At 38.9% G+C, this 27847-nt stretch overlaps 1 protein-coding gene and 1 long non-coding RNA gene across 3 annotated transcripts; both read right to left on the bottom strand.

Annotated features, from left to right (window-relative positions):
* Window positions 1–5557: 5557 nt before the first annotated feature.
* On the bottom strand, window positions 5558–9787 carry LOC110438134 (uncharacterized). Its single transcript, XR_015516467.1, has 2 exons — window positions 9712–9787; window positions 5558–8329 (listed from the first exon to the last, which is right to left on the bottom strand). It is a non-coding gene; the product is annotated as an uncharacterized LOC110438134 (long non-coding RNA).
* A 3939-nt stretch (window positions 9788–13726) lies between these two features.
* Window positions 13727–26219, bottom strand: si:dkey-266f7.5. Of its 2 annotated transcripts, NM_001442597.1 has the most exons (9): window positions 26153–26219; window positions 23774–25555; window positions 22757–22968; window positions 22617–22671; window positions 22398–22522; window positions 22087–22322; window positions 14488–14647; window positions 14268–14378; window positions 13727–14063 (listed from the first exon to the last, which is right to left on the bottom strand). In NM_001442597.1, exons 2-9 carry the CDS (start codon window positions 25519–25521, stop codon window positions 13981–13983), a joined length of 2730 nt encoding a protein of 909 aa, NP_001429526.1. In that variant the 5' UTR covers window positions 25522–25555; window positions 26153–26219; the 3' UTR covers window positions 13727–13980. The 2 variants fall into 2 exon arrangements, with proteins under 2 accessions (NP_001429526.1, NP_001093569.1); NM_001100099.2 differs by lacking the exon at window positions 23774–25555.
* Between the last annotated feature and the right edge of the window lie 1628 nt (window positions 26220–27847).

Genomic DNA, 27847 nt, shown 5'->3' with positions numbered 1-27847 from the left:
GACTTTTGGTTTTGTCATTGTTCCCAACTCCTCGGCTTCATGCACTGGATTTATGGCAACTGAAACATGTGGTAAAGCTGTGTCAGCCATCTCATACCTTTTTTATTGTTCATCAGTTAATTTGGGTGACCACCCCCTCTTTGCCAATTAGTAGACCCTTTCCCTGTAACACCCATTTTGTGCCCACTAGTGACAAGAATTCATCTTCATAATATAATTTATCGTTTCTGTTATAGAACAGTGTGCAGTGTAGGGGGTCAGATAGTGGTAAGTGAATGCCTAATTGGTTAATCCTGGGTTTCCAAAGGTTGTATAGGGAGACCAAACTGTGAGGGCTTTAGCCTGTGTTGTCCAGCTCCACCTAGTAGATATCAGCACCCTCCCACTACTTGCATGTGGACAGTAACCACTGTCCATCTCATGACGCCCCATGTTTTGAGCAGTTAAATGACCTGTCATTAGGGAAGGTGATGATAACCCCATCAGGTGAACCCAATATGCTGGCTCCCAGTTTAACTAATCAATCTTTCCCCAGAAGGGCCACAGGCACATTTGTTGAGTAGAGAAGACTGTGGCTTAGTTGCTGGTTAGCCACGGTGACGGGTATTGGTTTTTGTAGCTGGCCATCTTTCTGCTTCCCCAGAGAACCTATTACTTCAATTGTCTTACTTGACAACATATCATCAGTCACTGCCCCCTTCGTGACTTTAGTAAGTGTGGCCTCAGTATTCACCAAGGCTGTTAATGGCCTAGCGTTGACCATTATCTACAGTGGGGTTCGGCCTGTCCCCCCCTGCTGGTTCTCTGTGGGTCCCGTCAATAAGTCTCCGCCTCATCCCCCAGGTCCCACACCGGGAATTGAGTGGGCACCTGGTTCCCCCGGGGTTTAGGGGCTGGGGATGACGGGAGAGTTTGTATTGGTTCTGGTCGCCTGCCTCGACCAGCAGCCCCACCTCTTCGAGGATCCCAACCCCCCGCAGGTTGGCTGTTCACTGGACACTGATCTCTCCAGTGGTTTAAATCTCCACACAACAAAACAACCCTTGTTGGTGTCCCCATATCTCCTATCTTTTTTTTTTTTTTTTTTTTTTTTTTTTTTTTTTTTTTTTTTTTGTTGCCCCCTCTATGATATTGGTTTGGCTACTGTATGTATGTCTGTTGTGCTGTGTTGGGCTGAGGCATAATGGTGACTGTGTGTAAGAAATTAGTGGTTGTGGGCTAGGTTGTGGTGGCTGCACAGGCGACATAGCAGGTACATGAGTCAGAGGAGCAATGACTTGTTGCATTTGTGTATTTTGTCTTACGACCATCTTATTCTGTAATTTAGCTTTAGCCTCTTCCAGCTGTAGTTTCAACAGCTGTGACTTAATATTTTCTAGCTTTTCTTTGTGTTGTTTCAATGTTATATGTGTTCTTTCCTCCATTCCTGCTACCCTGTACATTGTCTGGTTTACACTGTCTCTTGCGAGTTGAATGTTTGCGGTAAACTGCTTTGCTATTTCCTTTTTTACTGCTTCCTCTATTTCTACTTTAGTCTGAACTTCCTTTAGGGCCGTTTTCAACTGTCTTTGTTTTTTATCTTCCTCTGTTTCTTCGACCTCTATAGCGCCCTGTTTTATCATGAACTTGAAATCTTTGTTAGCTTGTTTAGTAGTAGTTTCTATTTCTCCCCCTTTTACTATCATTACTGGCATCTGCATTGGTGCTGAGGGGGTTTTGGGTTTTTCTTCTGCACTACTATAGGGTGGGGGCCTCTCTGGTGAGTCCCTTTGATCTGCCCACACAGCACTTTTTACTTTTGTAACCATGGCTGCAGCTACCCTGCTCCATTGTCTCAGTCTATCTTCTGCTTTTTCTATTTCTCTGTTTGCTGCTCCCTTCTTCCAAACCCCAGTTTTGTCCCTATTTTGTCTGGCCAGTGCCAAATCTGTATCTGCTCTTTTCTCCTCTGTCAAAAGTATGTTCAGTAACTTTCCCTGATTTTTAGTTGTCTCTGTCCAGCCATTTAGACCTGAGAGATATGTCCACTGACTTTCTAATGTTTTACTTATTTTCTTTCTGTCTTTTGGTTCGGTGTGATGTATTATCTGCTTACAGATACCATCCCACGTCTCTTTATATGTTGTCATTTTAATAATGGTTTTGTCTCCCTATTGGGGTCACACACTTCACAATCTTCCTTATGTCCTAATAATCTACACACCCACCACTTAGGAATATTTTTCACCTTTCTTGGTTTGTAATATAACACTTTTAGCATCTAATTATGATTCCTTCATTCACTCGATGTTTTATTCACATGCTCTCAGTCCCTATGAATATAGGGCTCATCAATCACACTCTCCTCTCTGAGCTCCCAGAATGCTGCGTCCGTTCCTACCGGGTCACACTTAAGTGACGGTCCAGAGAGGGTGCGCAGCACTCTGACCTCCCAAATACGGAGATATTCATTCACTCACATACACTCATTCAGGAATCCGCACACACTTGACACTTTAACACAAATTTACACCCTTTAAAGTTTTGCCTTTTACTCTCTTTTAGGTGTTTTTACGAGTGAGTTAACCTCGCCGGGTAAACTTCAATTCTCAACCATATCAGGAAAACACGATACGAGTTTTTATAATATTTCTTAACCACGCCGGGTCAACTCGTTTTTTATTAATTCAGAGTTTTTATAAATTTGCTTAACCTCGCCGGGTCAACTCTTTGACTGCCAATGCGGAGTTTTTATAAATTTTCTTAACCGCGCCGGGTCAACTCCTTTAATTACTAATTCTGAGTCTTTATAAATTTGTTTAACCACGCCGGGTCGACTCAATAATAATCAATTCTGAGTTTTTATAAATTTGTTTAACCGCGCCGGGTCAACTCAATAATAAACCAATTAATAGTATGAGTCTTTATAAATTTGTTTAACCACGCCGGGTCGACTCGTTTAATAAATCAATTCTGAGTTTTTATAAATTTGTTTAACCACGCCGGGTCAACTCAATGATAATCAATTCTGAGTCTTTATAAATTTGTTTAACCGCGCCGGGTCGACTCAATGATAATCAATTAATAGAATGAGTTTTTAAACCTTGTAACCACGCCGGGTCAACTCATTTTAATTGCCATTGTTGATCTAATTCAAATTATTTACGGATTATGTTGGTATTCAATCCCCAATCAACCTTAAATTTGGTAATTCCAATCTTGCAGTACTTTTATCAAAAAGGTGACTGCTTACCTTATTAGAAGTTCTGCGCAGAGGTTGATTTGAGATCGTCCTCCAACTCGACGAAGCGTCTGAGCGAATCCGGGTGCCCCCTCCAAATTGTAGGAAAATGGTTTTTCCCTCCCCGAGTTCAGGATTCGCTTGAAAGTAGACGCAGGAAACTTAGCTTTATCGAGAAATCAAAGTTTAATAAACGAAGGATCAGATCAACAATGCTGAGCCCAGGAATACTGAAGAGACACCATGAAAAGGCAAACTGGGCGCTCCAGTATTGCCGTACAAACATAAAACAATAGCTTTTATTCTTGGTTGTCTCCTCCCCACTCTCGATGAGCCTCCAATCCATTATTCGCCTTCCCATCATCAGATCTCATTTCAACCAGTTAGAATCTGCCAGTAGCCTGCAAACACACACACACACAAAACACACATGCACCCCTACACAGACTGAGATACGGCTGATTCCTTGCAGGTGTTAAACCACATCCTGTACCAAAGCACAGCTGTCCATGAGCTCAGATCTCTCGTCTTACTTCTGTGGAAAAACCCCGTTTCTCTAGAAGCGAAGCTTAAGCGATAGGCTCACATTTCAAACAAAGCAATAGGCTCATATTTCAAACAAAGCATTTCATCAGTAAAGAAAATAGCAAAACTTAATATCAATATCAAACATAAAACATCAAAATTATGAAAAACTTAATATCAATTCTGAACATGCATAAAACATTAAAAAATATGATTCCCTCAAAAATATAATTCCCTCAAAAGTTATACTCGCTGTCAGAAAAAATACAAGTAAGAAAAGGGAGACATTAAAGAAACAGGTTTAATATCTTAGAAATTAGTTAATGTATGTATGGATTGTTCTTTTTTTTCTTCTTCTTCTTTTTGGAACATTACACAAGAAACCAAGTTTCATTAAATCGTAAACAAATATTTCTTGCACTTTCATTTCTGTTTAAGTTTTGATTACTAAAGTCTGACTTCTGGCTTTTTTTTTTTTTTTTTATCAGTTTACATTTTTGACATGTTTTCAGGGCAAGTTCAAATGTTGCCATGCCAGTAATACAGCTCATCACAACAGACTTACAATATGTACTGTTTTATGAATCATAAAAATATTGGTTTCAATTGTTCAGGTCTGTGTACCCAAGTCATCCTTGCATTTAAATGCATTTAAAATCTGTTAAAAAGGATATTTTGATCAAATAATAACTTTTTTTAATCTTAACTATAACAACCAACTATTTTGGTATTTATATTTATTTATTTAGCAAACACTATTAGAGTGACTTACTTGTTTGTTTGTTTGTTTGTTTGTTTGTTTGTTTGTTTGTTTGTTTGTTTGTTTGTTTGTTTGTTTGTTTGTTTGTTTGTTTGTTTGTTTGAAACATTACACAGGAAACCAAATTCCATTCAATTGTTAACAAACATTTCTTGCATTTGAAATTTTGTTTAAGTTTCTAGCATCTAAAGTCTTCTTTTTGGCTTTGTCTTTGTTTTATTATTAGTCTGACATGTTTTCAGAGCTTAATCATGCCAGTAATACCAACCCAGTAATACAGCTCATCAAAACAGCCTTAGAATATGTTTGTGTGACACAATAAACATCATACACGGGGCTAGACTGTGAATCCTGATCTTTGAGTCATATAAAAATATTGGTATCAATTGTTCAGGTCTGTGCAACAGTCATTCTTTTCATATTTTTAATTAACAAAGCTATCCAAATATATTTAAGTAAATGGATCAATGTAGTGATACGACATTTATTACTTCAACTTCAAAGTAGGCAAATCAATCCATTGTGCTGTTTTGTTTTGTTGCAGCTCTCTAACTATGGCCTAATGGTTAGAGAATTGGACTTGTGTGTACTACACCACTACACCACAGTATAGGGCCCTTAGTTCAATTCAGTTTAAATCATCTTCATTTGTATTGCGCTTTTACAATGTAGATTGTATCAAAGCAGCTTCACATAAATGGTCATAGTAAATTGGATCAGTGTAGTTTAGTTTTTAGTGTTTAAGTTCAGTTCAGCTCAGTTCAGTGTGGTTTATTAATCACTACTGAGGGTCCAAAAGTAGTCTCAAACCTCAGTTGACTATGATGGAAAACTTTGATGCATTACTTGCTGGTGTGGCATTAGGTTTTTTTCTGAGGTAGCTTTAACATAATTAATAGTCTACTGTAATACAGTATTATTGGTAATGATTATATCTGAATTTAGTTGTTGTTTTCATATGAAATTAGATCCCACAGACTGAACACTGACTCTATTGACCTTTGGTAACATCTGGGAAGCATCTGGTATGTGTGTGTACATAAAACAATGCGTGACTTTTGAAACAAACATTTATTGTACATTAGTTCTTCACAATCCAACATGCATACTGTACTTGCATACTACAAAGTTTACACACAATTTAATTGTCTTCATCAATTGAGCAAAGAACTCAAAAACACACTTTGATTCAAAAACATATGCAAACCATTCATGCCTTTCTAAAATTTAAGCTCTAGACTTCATCAACAATAAACTTATATCACAAATATTTTTCTTTAGTTTATATAGATTGTTTGCTTGACCAATTATAAAATTAAGCAATTCAAAATTAGATATATTTTTCATACTGTATTTAAAAACAAAATTAAAGGCTAATTCAGGAAAAAAAAACATTCATTACAAGTATTAAACAGATATTTTATTAAAAAAAAAAACAATCTAGGGCATTATAAAAGCATGAAAAATGGTTTATCTTAAAGAACATAAAGGGCAAACACCATTAACTTCACTGTTCAAAATAAGCAAAAGTCAGCAAAGCCTGGAACTCCATAAAACACAATCTTCAAAAATTGAGAGTACATATAAAATTACAATTACTGTTTTAAAATATTCAGACACTCAATGTATATAATTATAAGTAATAATAATTATCTTACAGCAACCATTATAAACAACCAAACAATTTTTCATTGCCTAAATGAATGTTATTTAAGAACATTAATAAATTTCTAATTGTTCACGAGAACATTAATAACATTTAAAGGTAAACAAGTGAAGGTAATGTAAAATGGTACTAAAATCAAAGTCATACAAAAAATATTTAACAAATGTAGAACCAACCTTGTATTTCACATCTTTATTGTTCATTCATTTATTCATTCAATCAATCATTTATTCATTCATTCATTTTCTTTTCAGCTTAGTCCCTTTAATAAACCAGCGTCACCAACTTATCCATCACATGATTTACGCAGCGGATGACCTTCCAGCTGCAACCCATCTCTGGGAAACATCCATACAAACTCATTCACAGTCATGGACAATTTTAGCATACCCAATTCAGCTGTGCTGCATGTCTTTGGACTGTGGGGGAAACCAGAGCACCAGAAGGAAACCCACACAAACATACAAACCAAACCAATCACTTTTAAATTAATCAGCTATTTACTCTACCTCCTTGAGAGCATCAACAAATTTACAGTACACTGTGGGTAATTCATGCTCTGCTTTTTTCAGCAAAGCTTCTCTGACATTCTCATTTAATCTCACAATGACATTTTCTTTGCAGATCTGGATTTCTGAATTTGGCTGATTTGCTCTTTCAATAAATCTTTCAGCCACATGTGTGAGACACAGCCTCATCAACACAGGAGTTAAAGGGCAACCCCAGAACAACATTTTGTACCTGTTGTCCTTGCTGTTTTTCAGAATCTTTTTAAGAAAGTCAATCTTAAATTCAGCCATCAGTGGGGGTTTTCTCTTTTGCTCTTTTGCCAAGCAGCTCTCTAGGAAGGACCATGGAATCATTTTTGGTCCATTTTTAAAAGCCAAAACGACAGTTTTTTTATTGTCTTTTCTGTAATCTGATGAATGCAAATCCAAGTGATCACAGAGCCACCTGGCCATGATTGTGGTTAAAATCAGATAATCAATATTGAATATGCAGTGTTGCCCGACTTTTGTGGCCTTGTTGAAATACTTTGGGGTGGCCATTGGTTTATGAAGTATTTTGTGATAAAAAACACACAGATAAGGAATCAGAGCAAAAGAGTAACGCTTATAGAATGAGAGTGAATTACAATCTTGTTGTTTAGATTCATTTTCATTTACTGCCAAGGAGTGGATTGCTTTTTCAACAACCATAACAGGAATCATTTCCATAGACTTTTGACTGTACGTCAAATCAAAATCTTTACCCCAATATTCCTGTTTGCAACTGAGCCACTGCTTTGAAATCTCAGGCACAAAAGTAGAGATTTCCCTTTTCTTTTGTTTCGTGTTCACCCCCACCATTTGCTTCAAGATCTTTTGTTTCTTTTTTTGTGTGTTGTCATCGAAGTGATTTGGTGGTCCTCTTTTCCTTTTACAGTTTTTTTTTATTTCAAACAGTACTGGCTGATGATCAGAACAACACTTTTCCATAGAAATTGTACAGCTTTTTACATGTCTCATTGACTCTTCTGGCACAAAAACATAGTCCAGTCTCGAGTTATGAGATGTAGAATACTGGCAGTCTATTGGGTGAAGTCTTCTCCACACATCCACAAGATGGAAGGATGTCATAAATTTGTCCACAGTTGGTTTCAACATGAAGTGCCTTTCATTCTTTGTTGAAGATTTCCTGTCCAGGTAGGGATTCAAAGGAATGTTAAAGTCTCCTCCAATCAGCAAGATGCCCTCTGCAAAGTTCTCAAGTAATATTCTGAGCTTTTTTAGGGGTCTTGCATCCACCTGGTGAACATATACACTCACTAGTGTGTACAGCTGACCTTTGAGGTTACATTTGACTGCAATGTAACAGCCAGAATCATCCATCATGTCATATGTTTTTGATTTTCCTAAAAGATCCTTTTTTATCAAAATTGCCACACCTCTTTCCTTTGATTTGTAAGTTGTAAAAAATGATTCTGAATCTTGAAAAAGATCAAAAACACTTCTGTTATTTGGACTAATATGTGTCTCTTGAATGAAGGCAACGTCACATTTAAACTTATCTATTTGTGCTTTCACATCCTTAGGCTTTGTTTTAAGCCCATTGGTATTCCAAGTCATAAAAGTCAGCATCTCGTTATCCATGATTACAAGTAAGCCACATCCAAAACCTAAAAAATAAGATAAAATTACAAGCATTAAAAATGTGACCTAATCCTGTTGGATTTGACTCTACTGAATTTACATAATAGCACCGTTCCCCTTTTGTTTTATAGTTAGAAGCACATATACAATAAGTCATGTTCATATGGTAGCACATTATAAAAACTAAACAGTATGAATTACACACTATTTATTAAGCCATAACAAAAAACTTAATCATTTTTTTAAACATTAACTCTACATTAATAGACATTAGTAAGCAGTTTATAAAAACAGCGACAAAAGCTATAGTATTTATTTGTAAGCATATATATATAAATTAATATTTCATTACTAAATTAAGTACTGCATTATTTATGAACCTGTTAGAAAAGAGTAGTTAAAACAAATCATCAAGCAACTATTCGAAAGAATATTCATACATCCTATTTTGGTAACACTATAATAACGGCACACAAATGATTTATTAAGTATTAGCAAATAGTTTATTCATTATTTGTTAAGCATTAACTCTACACTAATAGACGTAAGTAAACTAAGCCTTTACTTTTTAAGGGATTTACAAAGCATAAATAGTTCTCACTTTAGATGAGCTTACAAAAATAGTTGGAATTCTGATTTACCTGTGGACCTTTGAAAGACAAAGCTGGGGCGATGACTTTGGTCATAGTTTACAATCTTAGTTTTTTTAGAAACTGCATTTATATACAGTAGCAATAAAATAATCTCTTTACAACCTAAAAATTTACTCAAAAATGTTCATATATCACTATTCATTAGTACCAGAATATAGATTAGTTCTGAGTTACTTTCTTGAAAAGAAATGAAAAGTTATGGCATTTAAATAAGTATAAAAAAAAAAAAGGTCATTCAGGCATTATGTTTTGTGCTGCCAGTGTCCACCTTGATGTGTTAATATTCTTTCATATGAAGGTTCAAAAGAGAATTGTTTTCTTTGTTAAGAAATTTTCGAGTCAGCACATTGTTTGGATAATTTTTTAACATCAACTTTTACAGTTACATTCAGCTTGGGCGTGGATCTAACTTTCACAGAAATTTATAATGTTAAACAAAACAAATACACAAATAATTAAATTAAATAAAAAATCAACAACAATATAAATTTTAAATAAAACACATAAATTGCCCTTTTTTAATAAACAGAAAAGATATACAAAGATATACAAACGCATAAAAAATGTAATGATTTGTCAAAGATTGTTGGATAAATAAGTAGTAAAACTTATGTTTGTGGATTGTTTTTATTGTTATTTTATTATCATTATTAATTTGAAAATATATTTAAACTAAATAGTTTGACAATAAACATTTTGGTTTATTGATATAATGACATTTGTTTATTGATTTAATGATTCAAAGAAAAAGTTACCTTTTGTTTCGAAGGATAATGTCTGCAGGACAGAACTGTCATCAATTCAGCCGTGAAGAAAAGTAAGCAGTAAAGCTTTACTACCAGCGACTTTATAGCTGCCTTTCTTCCTGGGTGGTGATTGAAGTTGTAAGTGGGTGTTCCTACCTTGACGTTGCCTATGTGCCTATGTAATGTTTATTTGCATTTATGCAAACAAATGTAACCTATTTTTTATTATTATTATTCTCAGGTTAGGTGAAGTAAGTCCAGTCTGCCTTAAGTTAATAGAATTTCAAATTACTTACTTGGTCAGAAGACTACTTTGTTGTGTTTTTTTATTTTTTTCTTAACTTTTGTACAGTTACTGATAAACAAATAAAGACTTTATGCATTGAGATTTATTTTCAATGAGTTCCTATTTTCTAATAGAGAATTTATGCTTTTTTTTTACAGTTTTTACTTGTAAGCCTAAACCTACAAGTTCTTCCTTTAAATTTTTTAATAAATTTTAGAAAAACAAAAATAACTATACTGCCCAATTTATGAATAAAATTAAAGTGCAAAAGATCCAGAATTTATCACATAAAAGATAATACACATGTTTTAAAGGTCGTAATCATGCCTGTGTATGTTGCTTTTTCATTGAAAAAAATTATTTATCTATTGAATTAATGTTTATCCATTAAATAAAATATCGACAATACTCTGAAAGAAACCCTGAAGCTGCTCTTTGAAGAGAATCAAGCTGCTTTAACCTGATGCAAAAAATAAATAAATAAATAGCCCAATACCTTGAGTATTTTTAGCAAAAGAAAAAAAAAGAAATATATTTTGGCAGAATTAAAAATGTAAGAAGTTAATTATTTTTTAAAATATACAGGCCTAGAATTATCTTTTGAAGTGTATGAAAATGAATAGCATGAATGGTCTCAAAACTATGCTGAATGCTGTAAGATTGCGTCAGGATGATGATACATGGGGCAACCTTGAGAGCAATGTTGTTTGGCAATATTACATATCTTTGATGCAGTGGATGCTCTTCCAGCCGCAACCCAGAACTGGGAAACACCCATACACTCTCTTATTCACATACACACACACACTCATACTCTACAACCAATTTTGTTTACCTATAGTGCATGTCTTTGGACTGTGAGGACTCCGGATAGTTACCTACCTAGTGAAACTAAAACATAGTACTGGATTCTTTTTACTTAAGTACATTTTTAAGGCTGTACTTCTTTACTCAAGTACAAAAGTGTAGTCAGTACATTTTAAACATGAGTATTTGTACTTCAACTTAAGTAAAGTATGTGTGCACTTTTGCCATCCTTTTTAAAATAATATTCTATTTTTTTATTAAAAGGTAATAAATGAATGAATAAATAAATAAAAACTGCAAACACTCAAAAATGTGCACATGATACTAATTTATTTATTTATTTATTTGTTTGTTTTTTGTTTGTTTGTTTGTTTGTTTGTTTGTTTGTTTGTTTGTTTGTTTTTAATGCTAAAGTATGCTTATTTATTTCAGTGAATGAGTCAATAATTACAATAATCAGAAATTGTATTTAGTAAACAAATATTCATAATCAATAGCTTACATTTTGAACTATTTGAGTTAATTAGATAATAAAGGGCTCTGACAACCATGAAGTGTTGTTTATCATGATCTTTACTCTTTCAAGCTCAGCCTAAGGGCAAATGCAATGCAAACCTTTTACAAAGAAAAGCAAACAACATGCAAACTCTTTTTTTTTTTTTTTTTTTTTTTTTAACAAAAAATCTCACAATAAAGCTTTAGTTAAACATATTTTTTACACATTAAACTAAAAAGATGCCACAGGATGTAAACATATACACAACAAAATAAAATACGTCCAGTAATTTATTTACATTATAAGTTCCCTCAGAAATGTAACAATTGTTCTTTGAATGATAAAAACATGAAGCCTTTAGAACTAAAAGTAAACTAGATCATTTCCACTAAGCCTAAATGGTAAATTCAGTTTGCTTTAACTACTTTCACTTTTATTTTCTCTTAAACTGAAACCTAAAGATAAAATCTTTATGAACTTTATTATTATGAGATAAAGGCAAAATTAAAGCAAATAAATACAGAATGTTGATCGATTGATTGATTGATTGATTGATTAGTTAGTTAATTGATTGATTACTTGATTCATTCATTCATTCATTTAAAAAACAAAATGTACTCTACAGTGTAGATATTTAAGGTAATAAATGTACAGTTGAAGTCAGTCAGAATTATTAGCCCCCCTATAAATTTTTTCCCCAATTCCTATTTAACAGAGAAAGGATTTTTTCAACTTTTTTTCAACACGTTATGTTTCTAAACATGATAGGTTTAATAACTCATTTCTAATAACTGATTTTTTTAATTGTTTCCATGATGACAGTAAATAATATTTTACTCAATATTTTTCAAGACACTTCTATACAGCTTAAAGTGGCATTTAAAGGCTGAACCACAGGTTGGGGTAATTAGGCGAGTTATTTTATAATGATGGTTTGTTCTGTAGACTATTAAAAATATATATATCTTAAAGGGGCTAATAATTTTGTCCTTAAAATGATGTTTAAAAAGTCAAAAACTGCTTTTATTCTAGCCGAAATAAAACAAATAAGACTTTCTCCAAAAGAAAAAATATTGTTAGACATACTGTGAACATTTCCGTGCTCTGTTAGTCGTAGTTTGGAAAATATTTCTAAAAGAAAAAAAAAGAAAATCAAAGGGGGATAATAATTCTGACTTCAACTGTATATATATATATATATATATATATATATATATATATATATATATATATATATATATATATATATATATTAGTGCTGTCAAATTTAGTGCGTTAACGTATGTGATTGATTTAAAATATTTACGCGTTAAAAAAATGTACGCAATTAATGAAGTTGCTGTTTGTTTGTTTTCTCCTGTTGTGGTTGACGTGTGTTCAGCATGCAAAGAAATATGGATAACACCAAGGAAGCACTTTCTGAAGGCAAGTTTCAGTATAAAACAATTAATGTTGCATTACCAGGCTATAAGCCTTTCCTCCAGAGTTTCATGCAATTTCGGGTGTTTCGTTTTTAACTTTCCTTTTTTAATGAAATTTAATACCGCATGGCAAACGGAAAGAAAAACCTCCGCATTTCATGACTCGGTGGTCCTTTAAGGTAATCAAAAATCTCTGTTTACATGGTAGACTCTTAGTAAGAATATTATCTTAATCATATTAAAATCGAAGTATTGGTGTCCATGTAGATTAAGTCAAAGACAACACATTCCTTGGCCTTTCAGCATGCTCCCTCCAAAGTTTTATCAAGTTTGACGTGTTTCCCTCTTAAACACAACTTTTGTAAAGCGGCTGCTTAGCGTAGTTGTGTCAAAATCCTTCTGAAATATACTTTAGAACGCTTAGTTAACCAATAAGAAAAATATGCACATAAAAAAGTCATGTGATTTTTGTTCATTAATTTTCTTTTCGGCTTAGTCCCTTTATTAATCTGGGGTCACCACAACGGAACAAACCAACCTTTCCAGAATATATTTTTTTACGCAGTGGATGCCCTTCCAGCTGCAACCCATATCTCTGTGAAACATCAATACACACTCATACACTATGGATAATTTAGCCAACCCAATTCACCTGTACCACATGTCTTTGGACTGTGGGGGAAACCGGAGCACCCGGAGGAAACCCACACAAACTTAGGGAGAACATACAAACTCCACACAGAAAGGCCAACTGATCCAGCCGAAGCTCGAACCAGAGGCCTTTTTGCTGTGAGGCGACAGCACTACCTACTGTGCCACTGCGTCGCCCATGTGATTTTGTCTCAACATAAAATGTGATTGGATAGCTAGACTAAACAGTGAACCAAAAACATCTCCCACCATCTCAAATGTGTCCACCACAAATAAAACTGCTTGTAAACAATGTTCTGTCCAGTACTGTCACACATTACAAGTACTTGTTTGCAAAAAAAAAATCAATTGGAAAATCTTTTATTTTAAATGGTTTATTTTAATGATAATCATAACATTGAATTTTATAAAACACTGGACATGACAAATATTTTTAAAAGCCTATTTACAACATGTTGTTTGTTTTAATATAATATTATATAATTATATAATATTTTAAATGTAATGCCTGAAATCATGACATCAAGTCATAAAGTATTAAACAGAAGGAAACATGTCACAGAAATTAATGTTTAATGTGTAATTGGACCTACACAACCAATGACTGATTGAAAAACTCAATCAAAAATGTCCCAATTTATTTCTGGGTCTTCGTCAATGGGTGTAGGAGAAATCATATCTGGGATCTCAACCACAGGACCTGCGGAACAAAATAATAGTAGTAAAAAAAATGTAAACATATATTTTTATTTGATTATGTATTTATGATCTAAAAATGTAACATTGCATGATATTTTTTAGGGGTCTTAAAATCAAAACAGATAAAATGACGGGCCCTCATCTATGAAAAGATCTCATTAGAAAAGAAGCCCGTTAGACCATTTGCAAGATCTGCATCACCCACCTCCTTCTTGTCTTGGTCTCTTCCGAGTGAGCCGATCAGCTGTGTAACTCAGATATTTTTTAATTTCCTTTTCACAGTCATGCCTAATTACGCTTCGTTTGAATGCAGCATCTAAAAGAAGAAACCGAAACAGTAGAGATAGTTTGTATATAGTTAAGGTCTCGGTTCTTTAAATATATATTTTATGTATTAATGTTAATGCAGTGATGAATTACTTTACCTCTGATCACATCTGCTAAAAGAAGCTGAGAGAAGGCCTTTTTATCTCCTCTGCCCTGCCAGTTGAACTCCTTTGCCAGATCATCTGTTAGGATACTTTGCATTATGTTCTTAACAACATCTTTTGGCCCAAAGCCTCCAAGTTCTGACAGATGTTTTGCCTGTGAAGAGAATGTTTATGTGAATTTGATTCGAATGAATTAATCACAGCATTGAAATCCAGTCAAATAATTTGTATGATAACCATTAAATGATACAGTTACAGTGATATGCATGTACTAAGAAAAAAAATAACCCCCCCTTCAAGTGATAAAGCATTACTTTTTCTCAAAGTAGTATTTTTACTTTATACCAGCAGCTTTTATGACCACATGAAAAAAAATACTGCTTATGTGCCATTCAGTTTTTATTTACTTCTAATGTGAATTTTATTACCATCTTGCATGACATTTACATCCCTACCAAAAGCACCAGCAGGTAGTTTACCACATAAAATAATTAGAAATAGCATAGCTTAATGTTATGTATTTATACAACAGTTCTATCTGATTCTCGAATCTGATTGGCTGATGGCCGTGCCATATTCTGCTTTAACAGCACTCTTACAGCCTCTTCACTCTTGTGAATTACTCCACCCACATAAAGTGACAAGCAGAGAAATAAGCTCACTACAGTTTGACGAAAAAAAGAAAAAAAAAAGCTGTTGGGCAACATAATGTACTTTTGAGGGTTTTTTTGTCAAGAATGTAATTGTTTAGATTACAAATATAGTTCATTTATAAAGATAGTGCCTATGTTAAATATTTATAATTTTGTAGCGTGTCAGTGGCCATCAGCCTGACATAATAAACAGAGCAAAAAAATGGAGTAAAGTCTGTCTGCAGACTACAAGACGGGCATAACATAAAGGGGCATAACTTGTAGTATGTTAACTTGCGTAACTTGAAGCTATGGAGACCCACATGTCAAAACTATTTTGTCAGCAAGATGGTATTTTATATCAGTTTTGAATGTCTACACCTCTTCCACACCTAAACGCAACCATCACAGTTATTAACATCTATACCTACCACAACCCTAAACCCAACCATCATCATTATTAACCTCTACACCTACCCCAAACCATCATAGTTAATAATGTCTACACCTACCCCAACACTAAACCCAACCCTTACAATTATTACAGCTACACCTACTCCATATCTAAACCCAACCATCATAATTATTGATGTCTACACCTTCCTCAATGCCAAACACTTTCATACTTGACGCACTCACTATTGTACTGTTATTTGTAACCACAGGGGGCAATGCCAAGTAGGCTAACTGTCATGACAAAACAGATGAAGAGGTCAGCGAGTTGCATGCTGGATTTGCTGAATGAATGAATGAATATAACAATATATCAAATAATAGGTTGTGGATAAATTTGGAGAAAACTCATGAAAACATTTGGTGAAAATGTTCTCTGGTAAGTATTTCCACCATCTTGCCAACAACATCTCGTTTTGACATCACGAATGGTTCAATGGGATCTGAAAAACTGCAAGTTACGCCTGTATAACTCGCTACAAGTTACGCCCCTTCATGTTACGCCCCTGTCTTTCAATCCACAGACAGACACACTTGAAGTAATTGACGGTTGAAGTTCCGACACAAGAGGGCGAAAGAGACCACATAATAAGTCTTTAGGGGAGAAAAACGGCTTTTTATCAGTGTACATTTTAAAGTTTTATCTCTCTCTTTTGTATTTTGTAGTGATGTATGTATACCATAGTTCCCCTTCGGGGGGAACTTCAGCACTATAAGTGGATTTGATTGTAAAATCCACGCATTGGGAGGTTCGGTTCAGAAGCTACTCGTCTGAAAGAGTATTGAACGGGCCAATTAAGAATGAATTGGCAGCGCAAGCCTGCGCAGGTGAGCGGCATAAGCAATCAACTGAGTATATAAGCTCACCTGGCGCCAGCAGACGCTATCCTTTTCGCTTCAGAGACTTTCTGATCGAGTCGATGAGGGTTCCTCCTGCTGTGACCAGCGATTCTGAGCGAACGAGAGCATTCTCCCGGTCCAGAGTGTGTACACGCAGTGGCAGACGGTCGAGCTGGGTTTCTCCCTTGCCTGGCGTTCTTTGGGTCCGGTCCTCCAGAGCGGTGCGTATAAAGTTGCAAACTTCACAGAAAGAGCAACACAGTCGTGCAGCACGTCCTTATCAGGACGGCGCTCCGACTGTGCGTTTCTGGATGCAGTGGTTTCCTGTCCTCGGATGATGGGCACGGGCACTGCGTTGCATGTCTGGGGGTCCAGCATGTTAATGCGCTGCTCGCGGGCAGTTCATGTCGTCATTGCGATGCCATGACTGTTGCGCAAGATCGCGGTTAGCCTTTGCAAAAGGGCGAACCACCCCAGTTGTCCCCTGCTCTGCAGCGGGCACTCGGGCAGATCTGAGGGTTTCAGCGAGAGATAATCCGTCGCCCACGGGCCCGCGGACCTCCCGCTCCTCTAAGCGCTCTATCCAAGCTTCGGGCGGGGGAAGCGATCCGTCTAACAGATGGTAGCCCTTACGCCCGATGACACCGGAGACCAGATGTCCACCGCGGCATCGGAGGGTGGGCTTTCATTGTCCGATGATGATCCAGACCAGTTGGTGGGTGATGTCTTATCGGCGGTCCGTAGCCCGCTCCGCCCGCCGTTCCATTCATACCTGCTCCTCGCCGAAGGCGCCCGCCTACGAGAGCTGCTCCGCCCCCGCACACGCCTCCGGCGAAGCGAGCGCGTCGGGCACCTCGGAAGCAGGCAGCCCCCCTGCCCAGAACGCCGCTAAGTCCGGCAACGGACCGCGTAGCGCCCCTGGGACAGGCCATCTGGAGAAGAGGGAACTTGCTCTTTCCCCGCTGGAGGGCGGGGCCCCATTTCAAACGGCACTTTTTACTGCCATGAAAACATTATGAAAGGGCACTTTTCACTTCCCCAGATGTGACAGCCCGAAATCTGCCAGTCTGGGACGCTATGCTTTCTAGCTTGCAGATTCGGTGCGTTTCGCCAGTGGCTCACGAGCGCTGGGAGGACGGTCTCCTTTCTCCCACCCCTCGAGCCTCCCCTCCGGAGCTCGGGTTTGGAGTGAGAGCAAATATCTCACCTCCAGCTTTTCCGTGGGACCCGCGAGCTTCCCGGATCAGCACACCCACTCCGCGCTGCCCCACTGCTGGTACGTCAGCGATTGTAGCGATGAGTCCATTAGCGAGAGCTCTGCCTGCCTGGTTAGCGCGGGCCAGCTCTTCGCGGTGGCTCATACGCACAATCAGACTCGGCTATGCGATTCAGTTCGCGAAACGGGCCCCCAAGTCACGGGTGTGTATTCACCAGGGTCAGCCCCCTGTCTGCCCCTGTCTTGCGAGAGGAGATTGCTGTCCTCCTGGCGAAGGATGCAATCGAGCCGCTCCCTCCAGCCGAGATGGAGAGCGGGTTTTACAGCCCACGCTTCATCGTGCCCAAAAAGAGCGGTGGGTCACGGCCAATCCTAGATCTGCGCGTTTTGAACCGCTGCCTGCACAAGCTGCCGTTCAGAATGCTCACGCAGAAGCGCATCCTCCGGTGCGTTCGTCCTCTGGGTTGGTCTGCAGCATTAGACCTGATGGACGCGTATTTCCATGTCTCCACTCTTCCTCGCCACCGACAGTTTCTGCGGTTTGCGTTTGAAGGTCGAGCTTGGCAATACAAAGCCCTCCCCTTCGGGCTCTCTCTGTCTCCGCGGGTCCTCACCAAGCCCGCGGAGGGTGCCTCAGCGCCCCTTCGGCTCGCGGGCATCTGCATACTCAATTTCTTTACGACTGGCTGATTTTTGCCCTCTCTCGGAGCAGTTGATTATGCACAGAGACAAAGTGCTCTGGCACTTCCACCTGTGGGGGTTTCAGGTCAACCGAGAAAAGAGCAAACTCGCCCCCGTGCAGAGGATCTCTTCTCTCGGGCTGGAGCTGGACTCGGTCACCATGGCAGCGCGCCTCTCCGGAGAGCGCGCTCAGCTGATGCTGTACTGTCTGAGAGAGCTCGACAGTAAAATAGTGGTCCCACTGAAACTATTTCAGAGGCTCCTGGGGCATATGGCATCCGCAGCCGCTTCATGCCGCTCGGATTATTCTATATGAGACCACTTCAGCACTGGCTTCACGATTGAGTCCCCAGACGCGCATGGCACGCGCGCGCACACCGAGTCTCTGTTACTGCGCTGTGTCGCCGCGCCCTCAGCCCTTGGAGCGACCCCTCGTTCCTACAGGCCTGGGTGTCTCTAGAACAGGCGTCCAGTCTTGTTGTCGTTTCAGCAGACACTTCCAACACGGGCTGGGGGGCTGTGCGTTGCGGGCATGCGGCTGCAGACCTGTGGAAAGGTACCCAGTTGCATTGGCATATCGCCTGGAGCTGTTGGCAGTGTTCCTCGCTCTCCACCATTTTTTTCCGGTGCTGGAGCGGCAACACGTGCTGGTCAGGACGGACAGTACGGCGGCGGTGGCGTATATCAGCCGTATAGGGGGTATGCGCTCTCGCCGCATGTCTCAGCTCGCCCGCCGTCTGCTCCTCTGGAGTCATCCGCGGCTGAAATCGCTGCACGCCATTCATATTCAGGCAAGCTCAACCGTGCAGCCGATGCGCTCTCACGGCAGCCTTGCGTCCTGGAGAATGGAGACTCCACCCCGAGTCTGTTCAGCTGATATGGGCGCGATTCGGGGAAACCCAGATCGATCTGTTGCTTTCCCCGAGATCGCTCATTGCCAGTTGTTCTTTCCCTGACCGAGTGCTCTCGGCACGGATGCACTGGCTTACAGCTGGCCTCGGGGCACGCGCAAATACGCGTTTCCCCCAGTGAGCCTGCTCGCGCAGTTACTGTGCAAGGTCAGGGAGGACGAGGAACAGGTTGCTGGTTGCGCCCCTCTGGCTCAACCGGATCTGGATGTCAGAGCTCTCCCTCGCGATAGCCCTCCCCTGGCAGTCCCTTCGAGAGAGCACCTACTCTCTCAGGGACAGGGCACCACCTGGCACCCTCGCCGATCTTTGGATTTTTAGACGCGAGGAAGACTTAGGTAACCTCCGATTGCGGTGGCTAATACTGTCACTCGGGCTAGAGCCTCCTCCCCGAGCGCGCCTATGCCCTGACGTGGAGTCTATTCACTGAATGGTGTGTCTCTCGCTGAGAAGACCCCCGTAATTTGCCAGATCAGCGTTGTGCTTTCTTTACGCCGAGAGAAGTTGGAGAGCAGGCTGTCGCCCTCCACACTCAAGGTTACGTGGCTGCCATCTCCGCTCTAACGCGGTGGCTGGCAGCACCGTGGGAACGCATAACCTCATCATCCGGTTCCTCAGGGGCGTTAAGCGAATTAATCCACCCCGCCCCCTCTCATGCCCTCTTAGGATCTCGCCCTCGCTACACAAGCCGCGTCAGATCCCTTCGATCCTCGACTCAGTATCTTTCTGTCCCTGAAGACAGCTCTGCTGGTCGCGTTGATATCGATTAGAGGGTCAGAGACCCGGAGGCATTTTTCGGTCAGTGACTCGTGCCTGTAATTGGGCTGGCTTCTCTCACGTCCTGAGACCCCGCCCGCGATATGTGCCCAAGGTTCCTACCACTCCGTTTTAATACGAGGTAGTGAGCCTGCAAGCGCTGCCCTCGGAGGAGGCAGACCCAGCCCTTCTTATTGTCCAGTTCGCGTTTTGCGTATTATCCGGACCGCACTCAGAGTTTAGATCATCTGAGCAGCTCTTCGTCTGTTATAGCGGTCGGCAGCAGGGAAGTGCCGTACCGAAATAAGTTCCCACTAGATTGTGGATGCCTTTCTTTCACTATCAGAGCCGAGATGAGCCGCGTCCCCCGAGAGCGCGTGCGCACTCCACTCCGAGCTTCGCATCCTCTCGAGCGCGCGCACGCGGCGCCCCTCTAACAGACATCTGTAGAGCTGCGGGCTGGGTGACACCCAACACATTTGCAAGGTTTTACAATCTGCGAGTGGAGCCGGTTTCCTCAAGGGTATTAGGTAACCCTTGGTGATTGAGGAAACAATTCGGTAGGGTGTTGAAACACGCTTGCTGCGCCATTTTCCCTAACACGGAGATACGTGCGCCTTTTTATCTGTCAGTAAAGTTCCCTGTCAGGTGAACCCTGCAGATTCCTCCGTGGCCCCCAGCACTGACTCAGCGGAGGAGTCACTTGCTGGCCCACTACGTTGTAGGTCTGCCCGCTGGTCAGCCCGCGTTTTGGGTAAAGGTGCCTGCTATGCGTGATCCCCACTAGGCGATCCCATATGCTTATTCCGCCACGGTTAAGTCCCCCCCCTGGGCGGACCCGTGTCTTCCCTCCCCGCTAACCACTCTTTTGCTATGCGTACTCCCCCTTTTTAGGGCTAGTCCATATGTAAATTCTGCCATCTATCCCCCCTTGGGTAACGGATGGCCTCCGCTGCGTCCTCCCTATCGGGATTGCACGCTTCCCAACGTACTGTCGTATTTTCCTAGAATTATCTAGATGCTCACGACTTCCCAAAAAATATATATAAATCCGTAAAACTTCTGTTGAAGTAGGATTAATTAGGGCCAGGGACACGTTGGAGGACCGCGCCCCCCATGATGTGGGTGCGTCACGCTTGCTTGACTATCTCCTCATCGGGGGTGTTGGTAAGGTGCAGTCATTATGGCGCTTTCAATGGGCTCCCAATGCGTGGATTTTACAATCAAATCCACTTATAGTGCTGAAGTTCCCCCCGAAGGGGAACGTTCGAGGTTACTAAAGTAACCCTTCGTTCCCCGAGGAGGGGAACGGAAGCACTATACTCCGTCGCCATAATGACTGTCCCTTAGCTGTTGAAAGTCTCTTCAGCTTAAAAAGGATAGCGTCTGCTGGCGCCAGGTGAGCTTATATACTCAGTTGATTGCTTATGCCGCTCACCTGCGCAGGCTTGCGCTGCCAATTCATTCTTAATTGGCCCGTTCAATACTCTTTCAGACGAGTAGCTTCTGAACCGAACCTCCCAATGCGTGGATTTTACAATCAAATCCACTTATAGTGCTTCCGTTCCCCTCCTCGGGGAACGAAGGGTTACTTTAGTAACCTCGAACGTTATCTGGTAGTGTTTGCTTTGCTTTGCTTTTTCAGTGTTATTTATTGTGATATGCCAATTGCAGCAGAGAAATACTTGGAAACCTCTGTAGACTGATGGCATTTCATGCTGTTCAGCCTTATAATCTTAAAATGTGAGCAAAATCAACTGTTTCGTCAATTACTTACAATTATTTAATATTACTTGTGTAATATTACTCATGTATTCTAGTTTAGTCCAATGTACAATTTTACTTTGATTTTCATTTTAAGTTCAAAGTAATTCAATTAATTCATGGTCTATAAAAACAATATTTTACCTTTAAGTGAATATATTTTTTTTTCCTTGGGCAGAATAAATATTTTAAATAATATTAAATTACATGGTTTAACCTAGACAAAACTATAATTTGAGGGAAGTGTATAAATTTAACTGTAGCAAATTACAATATTTTTTCTAGGTTGACCCAAGCTAAATTATACTTTAATTAAAGCATTAAAGGTATGACGTTGACTCACATATTTTTTGCGTGTTGTTGCATTGTTGAGCTCTCTTTCAATCCTGGCCACATCGTCAAAGGTTTTTAGAGGCAATTTTAGGTTTGTAGTTTTGTTCATCTCTTTCGGAGGCACATTGGTGCTGCTGCTGGGGGCTTCAGAAACTCCATTGTATTTCATTAGTTTCTTTAACATGGTAGAGTTTCGCTGAACTGTGCTCTTGATGTCTCTCAGCATTTTGAGGATTTCATCTTTGTCTGAAATACAAAATGTTTTTTTTTTTTTAAGAAACAACTTATTGAAGTGATATTGACAAAAAAAGTGTGGCTCACCATCAATAGATGTAGATGTAGATGTCACTGGAGCAAGTGTTTGAAGTGGATTAATTGACATTCCTTGAAAGTTTTCAACTCTTTGTCTCTTTATTCCAGGGAATCCAGTGGCTAATAGATATGATCTTCATTTGGATATAAACGATGAATTAAACAATACAGTACAAACGTACTCAAAGGTTATTTTTTGGCAGCTTTGGCTGATTACTTGTTACTCACCGCTCCTTCTGTTCCTTTACTTCTTTTTGCCCCACTTTTGCCTGATCAAATGTGACTGCAATAACACGAATATTGTACTGAGAATTTGATACTAAACAAAGACTAAAACAAACAGGTGTTATAAAAAGTGTAACCATTACCACATTCTCTGTGAAAGCTAATGTTTAGTTTTTCCCATGGTTTCCCTCCTGTTTCAGGCTTATGTCTGTTCTGAACAGCTTCAATACACTTCTCTGGGGATTTGAATGGAGGCCAGTAACATAGCTTTTTATCAAGGCTCAACCAGTTTGATGACACCACCATCACCTCATCTGAGTCTTGCAGAGTCACAACTGCATACATGATCTGCCTGCTAAAAAATAAATGAATAAATAAACATTAATTCTCAATTTCCTCATTGTTCCTAGAACAAGCTTTTAAAAAAAACGAAGTGATCGAGCATTTCCGGTTGCTGGTCCTAAACTCTGGACAACTCTGCCAATTTACACTTTTACACAATTTACAATTGTACACTAGACTTTCCCTCTCTTATTCTGTGTTTAAGTCCCTTTATTCATCAGGGGTTGCCACAGCAGAATGAACCACCAACTTATCCAGCAAATGTTTTACACAGTAAATGCCCGTCCAGCTGCAGCCCAGTACTAGGAAACACCCATACACTCTTACAGTACATTCACACATGCATACACTACAGTCAATTTAGTTTAATCAATTCACCTATAGAGCATGTGTTTGGAGTGTGGGGAAATGCAGAGTACACGTAGGAAACCCACGCCAACATGGGGAGAACATGCAAACTCCACACAAAAATGCCAATTGGCCCAGCTGGGATTGAAACCAGCAACCTTCTTGCTGTGAGGTGACTGCTAACCACTGAGCCACCATGTTGCCCATTGATGTGTGTTATTAAGTGGTAAATGCTACTATTGTGAGTTTGAACAACATTTTACACGCCATTTATCGCTATGCTACTGAACGTAGCAGCAGATAGTTCACTTCAGATTTTAAAAATAATAAAGACTGTGACTTTGCTGGAATGTCATCGTGCTGCATGTTGTTAGGACACAGTGTAAGTATCATTGCAAGTAAAATGTGGAACAAGCAATGCAAATTGCATTAGTACAAATGATGATTTGATTTATCTTCATGTCCCTCACCTTACATCACCCAACAAAATGTCATCATCCTCATGTATTTCAAAATCTTGCTCCTCACACACTCTACTCTCTGCATTGATTTTGATAATTTTTGACCAACTGGGCTCTGATTCTTCCACTGTGATGTTCAGTTCATTCCAGTTTTCACCCTCATTTCTTGTAAACTTTAATTGTTCACCTCCAACATTTCCGCTGAATAATTCTGTGATGTGGAATACTTCATTAGCTCTGTTTCTCACAGCAGCCGTTACTTTCTCAAGATCTTCAGGTTGGACGCAAAGTATCACGCTTTCTTTGAAAACCCGAATATCATGCTGTCTAAAATCTCCAGCTATTGCAGAGGCAAAGCATTTCAGAGCCAGAGTAATGAGAACCGGGGTCAAAGGGCAGCCCTGATCCAGCAGTTTGTCTCTTTCACTTGAAACATCTGTAAATTCAGCATCTCCCTCCGGTGCGTCTCTCAAGAGGTTTTTCACAATGAGGAAATCCTGATATAAAGCTGGATTTGATCGTTTTTGTTTTTCTATCTCATCCTTTATACAAGACAACTTCATCTCAGTGCAGAAAGTTTTGGGACTGATCATGACAGCAGCTGAGTTTTCTGGTACCTGACTCTTTGATTGAGACTCCAAGAAATCATCTAGACGTTTTGCTAGAATAGTTGCAATGATGAGGTAGTCGACGTTAAAAAAGTGATGACTGTCGTCATGTGGACTTTTCACAGTTTTGTTAAACTGTTTCTCAGAGCAGTTAAATTCACCCCTGCGGATTCTGTTATAGAGTGTCTTTATGTATGGAATCAGATCCTGAATTTTCTCTCTATAGAAGGAAACTGGGATGTCGTCTGGTCTTGGTGTGTCTGAAACTTGAAGAGATTGAACAGCTGACACAATGTCAACCTCACTGACTACATGTTGGTTTTCTTCCCCCTGTGATGGACCTTTATCATCATTTAATATATCACTTTTATGTTTTAATAGTTGGAAGAATGTTTGTACATGGCATTGTTTCATTAAAGGAATTGTGGAGATGTTATTGATCTCCAAAGATACAGGCTGATGGTCAGGCCTCTCAGAGTTTCTTATTTCACAACTTCTCACTCGCCACATGCATTCATCTGGAATGAAGAAGTAATCGAGTCTGGACACTGGACAATCTCTTTTGTAGAATGTAAAATCCTGCTTTACAGGGTTCATTCTTCTCCAGACATCAGCCAGCTGAAGAGATTTCATGAACTTCTCCACAAACAAGAGCAGATTTTTCTGATTTCTTTTATTTGCTATCTTGCTTGTATTATTCTTTTTGTCGATAAACGGATTGAGAATTGTGTTAAAATCTCCACCAATCACCAGCAGCCCTGTGGTCATTTTCTGCAGGTATCCTGAGAGATTATCAAGAGTTTTTGCATCGGTGTGATGGTTATAAACACTCACCAGAGTGTACTTCTGACCCGCCAGTTTACATTTCAACACAACATAAGCTCCCCTGTTATCTTTGTCATCACTTATATATTCAAAATCTAAACTCTTCCTCACTAAAATGGCAGTTCCTCTGCTGGAGGAGGTGTACTTTGTGTAGAAAACAATCCAATCTTTTTTATAGTCTTCTATTTGTTCATCTTCTACTCCAATGTGAGTCTCTTGCAAGAAAACAATGTCAGCATTTTGTAGTTCTTGAAATTTCTGATCTCTGTTTTGTTTAAGTCCATTAACGTTCCAGGTGATGAAGTTTATGGTCTGTGAAGCCATTGACGGATCAAAGAACCTCAGCTTTATGAGTTCACTGTCAAAACAAAGAGCGATAGGGAGTAGAATGTTTTTGTCCTGCATTCTTTTGTGATATCCTGACAGCGATAGAAGCAGTTTATGTTTGACATATATTTGTATTAATTGTATTCAAGATTTGCTTACATCTTAATTTTTTTTAAGTTTTCTGTAAATGTAAGTTGCCACACCCTGCTTAAACAGGTCTTTTACAAAACAGCTTATATGATGCATGCTTATTATCGGTGTTACCTCCTGAAAATCAAGTGTCCTTAAATTATATTCATAATATATTACATAAAACCTAAATAGATTCTTATGCACTTGTTTCCATTATTTGATTTAGTTAAGAGTTTCACTTTTCTCATTGTCCCACAAATAACACATCGTTGACCTTTTTTACAGACATTATAGTGTAGTAAAAATATAATTAGCATAACGCATAAACTGAAATTAACAGAAAAATAAAACGTTAACATGATTATGTTGAATGCTTGTTGCATTATAGATTGTTTTAGAAACACTAAGCAAAACATAAGGCAGAACACATTTTTGACAAATATTTTGTAATTGTAGTTCACTTTTAAAAATCATAATAATTTAAAAATAAAGTTACCTTTTACTTCTCTGGATAATATCTGGAGGACAGAACACTCCTGCTGATACGACTGTCAAGAGTCAATAAAGCAGTAAGATTGCTGACGTTAGCTCTCGATTGGGTGTGGACTTCTGGGAAAGAGAGAAACATACTAAAGGAAACGAGAAAGTTTCTCTCCTGCTTTCGACTAAATTACTACTGTAAATATAAAGCAATATCATTAATATGTACTCAATGTATGATTTACTTGTGTTTCATTTTCTTTGAATTTTTCAACAGCGATATAACTGACAGAGCTTATTTCTCTAATTACGCCTAATAATGTTAAGCATTTTTTTTCTTTAGCAGTGGTATGTCCTGAGTTTTACTCTTCCAAAGAGAATATGTAATCAATCAAATTTAAATGAAAACAACACATGAAGGGACTTGTTCTTAGTAGATGTTTACCCCGTAGGCCAAATGGCAATGATCCATTTGAATTGCTCGAATGTCTGCATTCTAATCTAGACAATTAAAAAGAAGTATTACTCAGGGGACTAGCTAGACATAAAGCTCTACTGGGGTCAGGGACGGAGTGGGACTCAATTTCAGCCCTGGAGTTTCAAGCCAGACCGGCCCACCTCAGTTCACGACTGATTCCAATTCAGTTTCTAATGACACTATCACGTCTTTTTCAAGAAAACAGCTGCTTTAAAAATTCAACTGTTCAACAGCCCTAACAGTATTATATGTCTTAAAAAAGAAGAAAAAGAAAAATTGTTTTTCAAGTGAAATTCGAACACGGGTCCACGACGTTATTACGTAACAAGCTTACCACTGGTTCACAGTAGCGCTATTACAGTGGGAATAAAAAATAAGTAATGACTTGTGACCCTTAAGACACAGCATTACTTTCTTTTGATGGCTTAATCTTTTTCTCCCCTTTTTAGATTTTGGATCAAGTTATGTCAGATTTATTAATGTAGTGAATCATCTGATTTTCATTGAGCAGATGTATTATTCATTAATATTAATTATTCGAATTCTTATATTCACTAAGGTGCCGCTGTTTGGGGTCGATGGTTACATCATCATCATTAACGTTAGTTAACCTGCGGGCTGCATTTTGCTCACTGGGCTACGAGAAAATAAATAAGAAGAGCGGCGCTGCAGCAAAATAATGAATAAAAAGAGTGAAGCTATGGTCAAATAAATAAATAAATGAAAAAAGTGTGACTGCTGAGAGTGCAAGCAGCTACGGACACCGGCCCTTGCAACCAAAAAACAGACCGGCCCACCGGGAATTCTCCTGGTCCTCCCAATTAGCCATTATTTCTAACTGACATATTTTTAATGATCTTGTCAAAAGCTTCTTGTCAAAAGCTTTTTAAATATTTCCCAAATGGTGTTTAACAGAGCAAGCATTTTTTTCACAGTATTTTCTGTAATATTTTTTCTTCTGGAAAAATTCTTATTTGTTTTATTTCGGATAAAAGCAGTTATCATTTAAAAACATTTTAAGGTCAATATTATCAGCCCCGTTAAGCAATATTTGTTTTTCAGTTGTCTACAGAACAAGCCACTGGTATACAATGATTTGCCTTATTAATTAACCTAGTTAAGCCTTTAAATTTCACTTTAAGCTGAATACAAGTATCTTAAAAAATATCTGGTAAAATATACTTTCATCATGGCAAAGACGATCAGTTAGCCTATTAGAAATGAGTTATTAAA

This window comes from Danio rerio, chromosome 19 (assembly GCF_052040795.2).
Source record: "Danio rerio strain M-AB ecotype USA chromosome 19, GRCz13ab, whole genome shotgun sequence".
In the NCBI taxonomy this organism is placed as follows: Eukaryota; Metazoa; Chordata; class Actinopteri; order Cypriniformes; family Danionidae; genus Danio; species Danio rerio.
This window is presented reverse-complemented; position numbering and strand designations above follow the sequence as displayed.

Coding starts and splice junctions, on each gene's coding strand:
- si:dkey-266f7.5 (NM_001442597.1), bottom strand. CDS start 25,521: ATGGCTTCACAGACCATAAACTTCATCACCTGGAACGTTAATGGACTT. Junction 22,969..23,773: donor ATTTTGTTGGGTGATGTAAG/GTGAGGGACATG, acceptor TTTATTTTTTAG/CAGGCAGATCATGTATGCAG. Junction 22,523..22,616: donor GTAAAGGAACAGAAGGAGCG/GTGAGTAACAAG, acceptor ATCCAAATGAAG/ATCATATCTATTAGCCACTG.